The sequence below is a fragment of the Amphiura filiformis genome, chromosome 9 (assembly GCF_039555335.1).
Source record: "Amphiura filiformis chromosome 9, Afil_fr2py, whole genome shotgun sequence".
Classification (NCBI taxonomy): Eukaryota; Metazoa; Echinodermata; class Ophiuroidea; order Amphilepidida; family Amphiuridae; genus Amphiura; species Amphiura filiformis.
This window is the reverse complement of record NC_092636.1, coordinates 37,655,686-37,664,168: the sequence shown is the minus strand read 5'-3', so window position 1 is coordinate 37,664,168 and position 8,483 is coordinate 37,655,686. Positions and strand designations below refer to the sequence as shown.

At 36.5% G+C, this 8,483-nt stretch overlaps 1 protein-coding gene across 1 annotated transcript in view; it reads left to right on the top strand.

The window, feature by feature from the left end:
- The first annotated feature begins 216 nt into the window (after positions 1 to 216).
- The window catches only part of LOC140160955 (uncharacterized), a 34,385-nt gene continuing 26,118 nt past the window's right edge, over positions 217 to 8,483 (top strand). The window contains 2 exon segments of the mRNA XM_072184304.1: positions 217 to 370; positions 8,142 to 8,187. Coding sequence (XP_072040405.1) covers positions 253 to 370; positions 8,142 to 8,187 — 164 coding nt within the window. The 5' untranslated portion in view covers positions 217 to 252.

The window sequence follows — 8,483 nt, the reverse complement described above, 5'->3', positions numbered from 1 at the left end:
ATTACTACGAAACCTTTATACCCTTTTTAATGTATTTCAATTAAAAAAATTCCTTTGTAAGGACGTAAAATTGGTATTCCTTAATAAAGATTATTGCTTGTTTATCAACGTTCCTAGAATATATAATAGAGGTGAAAGGTCAGTGGGCGACAATTACTCTCATCTTCTTGATTTTACGAGGTAGGATAAATAATTGAAAAATTTGTAGCTTTGTACTGAGGTATGAGAGTGCACTTTGCCGAATCATTCGATATGGCTGCAGAGATACAGGAAATACAGGACCCAAATAGCTCTAGTATTTTGGATGAACATGACAATAAACCAATTAGACCTGTCCAAAAGCCAACAATTATAAGACCTAATCCAGTTGGTAAGATTTAAGATTATTCAATTGTTTTCAACACTTGTAGTTGTAAAAGTAAAAAGGTTGACATGATTAATGAATGCAGAATGATCATTCAACTGCACATACATGTTCTAGGTATCCTAGGTGAATTCAAATTTGCCATCAAATTGCATCGTTTTATATATCAAATTAAAGCCCTTGAGTAAACTAAGCCAAAACTGAAAACCTTTTTTTTCATAGCACTTTCCGTAGCAAAGTTACATCTTGTCAAAGATTGACTTTCATCAAAAAGATTCAGCTAGCAAAATTCCCAAAACGGCATTTCGGGGTGTTTCTAGATCTTAGTCTCATGGCGATGGCAGCTTTTTTAATGGAACTGCTATCAAAATCCTCTAAAATTCCATGTGCGACTTGATTATCACCATAAAAAATCATATATTTGGGTCAAGTGAAGTATAGAAAACATATTTATGTAGGTTTCCTTCACCCACCTATTCTCGAAAAAAAATTCAAATTTCTATGTAAATATGCATTGTGTTGGGGCCCCGGTCTCGGCGAATTCGCTGACTAGTAAATGTGTTAACTAAGGTTTGCCTAGGTTACCTACATGTTCAATGTTGTTGTAGTCCCGCCAGCAAGACTTCAGTCTTTATCATAAACAAAACATAATGACATCTATGGACCTGAAGTCTTGCAGCGGTACATAGGGATGCACTGTATGTTTAAGAAATCCAAACTTCAAGCATCAAGAAATATACCTTGTATTTGTCAGTTTTACCTCAGACAGTCAGTGTAGAAACAGGGTTGCCAAACCAGCGATAAAGAAAGTGCTCCCGCGATTTCGTGACGTTTGGGCTACTTTGAAATTCTCACCCCGAAATGTATTAAATGTTGGGCGATTTGTGACAAAGCCGACTTCAAAACTCTTTTTTGATCATGATTGCCATTCAACAAAATGGTCATTCATTATTCAACAAAAGCACCAAACAACTATATTCAATAAACAAAAATTACAAAACACTCTGTGGTAAGTGTGCTTCCCATGACAATGGCACGCACAGGGAGGGGGCTGGTTAATCGCATCTCATGTTGTTGCTAAAGACCACTTGAGCTGGAGGATTATCCTTAGAATATTCCCATCTAAATACTCACAAGTGACTTAAGACGACTTAAGTAGCTTCTTAGTGTCAGCGCTGCGGGTGCCAAAGTTTCTACTTCAACATAGTTTTTGTTTTTTTCCGTTGTCAGTTCTTTTAAAATAAAATGCGCAAACACCTACCGCACATTTTTCTTTTGAAACGGCATGATGATCAAAAGCGAAGACAATATAAAGTCTGTACAAATCATGTCGAACATGCCGGACTCGGCCGTTTTTTATATAATTTTTGTTACTTTGTTTATAATTTGTTTCAGCATTTCCCAAAAATTAAAAAGGTAGTGCAGAACCCTGTCAAAAGCCAACTTTTTATTTTCCTTGCAATTTATTTTTTTCTTTAATTTTTGAAAATGTTTGTTAGTTTTTCCTGAGACCATAATTATACCTAAGGTACCGGTATTATGGTCTCAGGTTTTTCATTATTTCAGCATTTCCCCAAAATGTCACAAAAAATAAAAGGGTGTGCTTTCTTGCAGTTTACACTTTCAATTTTGTTAGTTTATAATTTATTTCAATATTTCCACAAAAATTCACAAATCAATTTTTCTTACAGTAGGCCTATAACAAAAAATCAGTTTTTGTTAGTTTTTTATAATTTATTTCAGTATTAAAAAAAAAAAAAAGGGGTGTAGATCCCCATCCCTGAAACGTCTTATAATTTTTCTTTTCTTTTTTAAACTTTTTTAATTTTTTGTTAATTTTTTAAAATTTATTTCAGCTTTTCCCTAAAATTCCAAAATAAAGGGGGTGTAGAACTCCTTCAAATCGACTTTAAATTTTTCTTCCACTTTTTTTTTTTTTTTTCAGTTTTTGTTGTTTTTTAGAATTTATTTCAGCATTTTCCAAAATTTCAAAATAAAATGGGGGTGTAGAACCCCCCTAAATCGACTTTAAAATTTGGGGCTATTTTTTGGCTATTTGGGCGACATTTCACTGCCAATACCCGCGACTTGGGCTAAAAAGTTTTGACAACCCTGTGTAGAAACATCACAAGTACATGTAGAATGCTGCTCAATATGATAAATCCAACTCATTAAAATTAAGACATTTTGCAGAGCAATATTTTGACCACTTTTGCACTAAGTAAATTACTCCCATGAAGATTGCAGGTTTTGCCAATTCAGGGAATTTTGTACCCACCCAAAAGATGAGATCAATGTAGATCAATTACCTCAACTTTGTGAGTATAGACTAATACAGTGGGATTAAAATCATCCACCCACGCCCAAACCCTGGTACAATGGGATTAAAATCATCAGTGCATGCCCAAACTGTCCTTGAGAGAGTTCCTCAGCAAACATCCTTAGAGCCCAAATGAGCCCACATATTGTGATGTTTCTTATTTGTGGAAAAGATATCATGACCGATCTGTAACTCAGTAATCAGATAATGTCATACGGTAATGTTAAATACAGATTACTGAGTACATGTTGTTGTCACTGTCAGTCAACATGGTCAATGTCAATGATCATGATGATTATGATGCATTTAATGTACATTTGTACGATGATGACCATGGACTCATTATCATGTTTAGTGGTTTGTTGACAATGTCGACATCTTAGGTTAATAAACACACATATTGGAATTTTCCATGCCTGTGCCCTCTAAGAGTACTCCAATTCAGCTGACGCCTGTAACGTTCAGATTTGGCGACATCGCATAAATACGTGGTATGGTGAATTCAAATTTGCCATCAAACTGCATCATTTTATATAAAGCCCTTGAGTAAAGAAAGCCAAAACTGAAAACCTTTTTGTCATAGCACTTTCCGTAGTAGTCCGAATAGACCCAGAATAAAATATTAATTTCTGACATGATCGTGTTCTGGGTCTGAACTGTTTCCATTCGAAATCTTGATACCAAATTAGACAAAAGAAGCACATGGTCCTACATGTACTTCACAGTTTTTTAATCCCCTATTCATGTTGCATGAATCACTCTATTGTGGACCATCCTTTTTGATACTTGAGTATTTGGACAAGCGGAACAGTTTTGACAGGCCCTTTGTCTACCTCTCTGTTTGTAAACAAACGAAGAGGTCGAAATTGTCCTCCTCTGCGAATCTGAAAAGGCAGCGTAATAGTGCGGCACTGTTTCCGTAGCAAAGTTACATCTTGTCAAAGATTGACTTTCATCAAAAAGATTCAGCTAACAATCTTAGTCTCATAGCAGCTTTTCTATGTAGAACTGCTATCAAAATCCCTCTAAAATTCCATGTGCGAGTGTCTCATCACCATAAAAAAATCACATATTTGGTTTTGGGTCAAGTGAAGTATAGACAACATATTTCATGATTTATGTAAGTTTCCCTGACCTACCTGTTCTTTTAAATTCTATGTAAATATGTATTTATGTTTAAGGCGAATTTGGCTGACTAGCAAATGTGTTAATTTAGGTTTGCCTGGCACAAAGTTTCTTTTCATTTGTGTACGCTCGCGCCACACACCAACATCGCCCGGTTAATAATTACATTATACAGCAGAGACACTGAAATAAATACCCGGGATTGATGAAGATATCGGGGCGATGACACTGTGCGCCATTTGCGCTACTTTTTGAGTTTGCTCACACAGTACCATACCTGACTAGCATCGATCTAGGCTTGTAAACGTGTAACGGTATGACTGTTACACGAACGAAAAGGTCGTGTAAAGTAAGGAACATGCGGTATAAGTGTACACGAACGTTTATTAAGCTTACATGTAACTTGAAGCTCTTCTTTTACAACAAAAAACGAACTTGGAGAATTAAATTGGACTAGAATATGAATTAAACATTATTTATTCACATCAAACCGAATATAAAAGTCAAACAAAACAAGTAAGTAACCAACTAACCATGCACTAAATTTAGTGTCAACTGTCAAATGTCCGATAGTTAAAGAAAAATGTCAATGGGGAGCGCCATTGTAATAGATCCCGTTTTTGATAGATGCACCACTGTGGATAATAATGACGTCAACTCACATCATTTTCGTCACAATCTGAACCCCTCTAGGAACAATTGCAATCGGTAAAGTAATCCAAGCCTTTTTGGCCAGTGGGGTTTTCACGATTCGGATGATAATAACATGTGATAGTAATTAACACGGAAATGTTGTTGCTTCGATATTTGGGATGGGAGTTATGGTCTTAAAAAATACCATGAATACTGAATTTAGACTCTTAAATAAAGTAAATATTTTTAGGCAGCATTGATTTTATTATTTTAGTTCAGTTTAGGTCTATAATCTACTTTCCTTTATTCTTTTTATAGAAAATATTTCATCATCATTACCCCCCCCCCCCTCCCCCTGATTTTAAAAGACCCAAGCCTGGACCCAGAGCATAAAGCAATTTTAATGTTACACGCAAGCGCGGCCACAGACGCGTGCTTGGCTTGGCAAGCCAACTTTTCCAAAAAGCCATGTGGTCGGAGAATACTTTTTGTAAATGCTAGATGGCGTCAATGCTATTGCATTACCACGGTTGATACATTTTGTAAACAGAGCAAGTAACAGGGGATTTCCGTACTAGTGTTTATTATGGTAATGTTTTGTCTATCGCCTGTCAGTCTCACGCTGAATTTACATAATACATTCAATCGCTGAGTGACGGTCAGCTGGATTGTGGCCAATCGGGTATCGCGCTTTAAAATTCATATTCCAAGTATCGTAAAACGTATTATGTGATTGGCTACAATCCAGCCGCCCGCCACTCAGCGATCGAGTGTAAATTCAGCATCAATAACATACATGTACTTGTTTCGTGAATCGTGATGATGAACATACTCAGTGTAAAATGAGAGCGGTAATTCCCAGTAAAGTATACATGTAACTTGTTTGGAAAGGATTTATTTATTTTATGACAACTTTTATATTGATTTTGATCAACAATATCGGCCAAATTTTTCATGATGCTGGCGTGTAACTGAATAACTGATCGGCAGTAACTGAATAACTGATCGGCTGCATGTTGCTGCCCATGGCAATGGTACGTGTTTACAAACAGGGTGCAGGGCCGTATGGAGCTTTGCGTTCATAAAAATTCCTGGCTAAAAATGAAATACTGACTCACGTGTGATGATCATGATAATACGTGTACACGTTAGTGTAATGTGTAGTATGATGCGTGTCACGGAAGGGATAATGTACGGGATAATACAAGCCTACATCAAGCCCCATAGGCATGATAGGCAACATGCCATGATTCCGCGGTATTGTTAACATGCCTGTCATCGACTCTTCCGACACAAGTGGCTAGGGGACGCAGGAGTAACCTTGTCAATGTCAATCAAATCACTTCATCTATTGTTTCCAATACTTAATCCGATAAGTCATTTTTAAAAAGTGATCGATGTATATCAATAAAAATAGGATTTAATTATATTTTAAGGGACCGTTCACAAACACTTGTTAGGGGGGGCTTATGCAAAAAGGGGCCCTGAAATTTTTTGACCATCCTAAGGGAAACCCTGAAAAAAATGACCACAAATTTTACTGGAAAAATTGAGTTTATATGCTTTCTTATGGGGTTGACCCATAATTTTCATGTCAAAAAGGGGGGCCCTGAAATTTGTGAGGTCTGTAAAGGGGGGGGGGGGCCGAAAGATTTTTGTGATGAAATTTTTTTGCATCAGGACGCCCAAATTTGCTGTCGGATGACCAGAAATTCACTGCAGGTTATCCGCCAGACGCCCACACTTTTTTCACCTTTGTGCAGTATTGAAATGCTAAAAAGATTTTGTCCCGATATTTTATTAAGGTGGTACTACACCCCTTGATAAATGTGTGACTATTTTTGCATCTTTCTCAAAAACTAATAAAATACTGGTAACAAAAGTTATGTATATTATAGGGGCAAGGAATCCAGTTACTACACTGGAATTTCAATGACTCAAGACAAGTAGTTATTGATTTATTGATCAAATATTGGTTTTCCCTCATTTTTGACTGTAACTCCACAACTGTTGTCTGTGCTGAAATAAAATTTTCAGTGCAGTAGTTGTAGTCCTTGCCCTATAATATACATATCTTACTTGTCACCAATGCGCTATAATTTTTGAGAAAAATGCAAAAATAGGCACAAATTGGCCAGGGTGTAGTACCCCTTAAGCTTTCTGAAAAATCAGCTGGTTTTTAACAACAAAGCCAATTATATAATCAATACTAGCGATTAATCAATAAAAGTTTCTAACCAATCAGAGACTCTGAAGATGAACCAATGCAGTGATTGGATATTTACCCATCCACAACACGATAATCAGCCAATCATGTTCAGGTTTTTATACACGAAGGCACTGTGACCCGAGTCTGCAAAGCCAGCCACTCGCCCATTTTACCCATAATTCTTTTTATAAGAAATAAAAAGCCGAAATTGTGTGCTCACTTCCGGGTATATCGGATCTTGTGGTAAATGTTTACGACTGTCAACATTGCACTGTCTCTGCGCTCTCACGCTGTCATCGTGATGGTCGTAAGTGTGCACGAGTTTGACCATTTTATTGACTAGATAATTCAATTTGGTTGCTGTGGTGTCGATGCTGAAATATTGCGCGATGTGAAGAGCCGTTACGCAATTTCTCTGAGCAATATTTAAAAAGCGAGCAATGATGGTGAATTTGGTGATACAAAAAGTCGCGGCGAGAATTGCGAGATTGTGTTTTCTCTCAAAGCCTATATATCATGTATACGGATTAGCAAAAACTCTGGCAGATGACCAGATTTCATGACCTGGTCATCCGCCGGATAACCTCATTTTTTTTCTTAATTTGTACTCTGGCACACTCGTTTCTGACTGGACTTTCTGACAAAATCTTGTCTGCGCAGTTCTTGTCGCCATGCGCGTGTCGAGCTAAAAACACATACATTGGATTCCTTACCCCTATAATATACCTTTTGTTACCAGTGTGTAGTTATTTTTTGAGGAAAATGCAAAATTAGTCACAAAATTATCAGGGGGTATAGTACCACCTTAAACGCAAAACAACATAATTTTGCACCCACAAAAATGTGGTGCAAAATTGTGATACAGCTTTTTATCCTACTCTGCTGCTACATGTACACCAAACTCTGTAAACATAGATGTAAATCTGAAACTGCAAATTTATTATATCTGACAAATTGAACCTAAAGAAAAAAAATCTGGGCCTCATAAAAAAAGAAATTTTGCGGCCCAGATTTTTTTCTGGGAGCGATGCTCCCTGGGATTTTGAGGCCCTGTGTATGATGACCTATTGATCAAAGTTAAAATTAAGATTTTGGTGGGAAAAGAACTGTACATGTATCTGAGATCCTAGATGGGTCAAATTATACATTTTTGGATTATTTTAACACAATTTTAGCAGGTTTAAAATTGTAGTGTGAAATTTGATGATGTTCTCCTTACAAAGGAGAGCATCGGGTTCAATTGCCATTGCTTTTAAAATTAATCCAAATAAACATGGTATTGTGCTTTGCAATTTTTCTTTGTTGTTTTAGATTCTAACATGCCAAGTAAAGCAAAATAAAGACATCTCAAACTTGTCAGCCAGCCATGTTACTGTCCCTGGTCTACATTGGATGTCAAATTACTACATGGTTAGATACACTTGTTGTAGGTTTCCTGGTGCTTCAGTGTATATAAAATTTACTCTTCAATTTTTTGTTTTTATTTTCAGCTCACAAATCTGTTGAATCAGAAGAACAGAAAAGTTTAAACCAAAGGTGAGAATCGGTAATAATTTGAGAAAATGTAAGGAGTGAATTTCAAAAAGGTTAACTTCATGGGCTGCTATATAGTTAAACAAAGGGGGTTAATAGTACTTAATTGTGTTTAAGGCAGCCCATGTTTTTGTTTTTTTGAGCTCCAAGAAGTCACAGTGAAAGCCAATAGGCATAAAATTTGTGAATGAGTCAATATGTATACTGTACAGGCTGAGACTATTATAATAGTCTCAGGTACAGGTATACATACAACCAACTCTTAAATGTGTGATTGCATGGGCATTCAGGAAATAGAT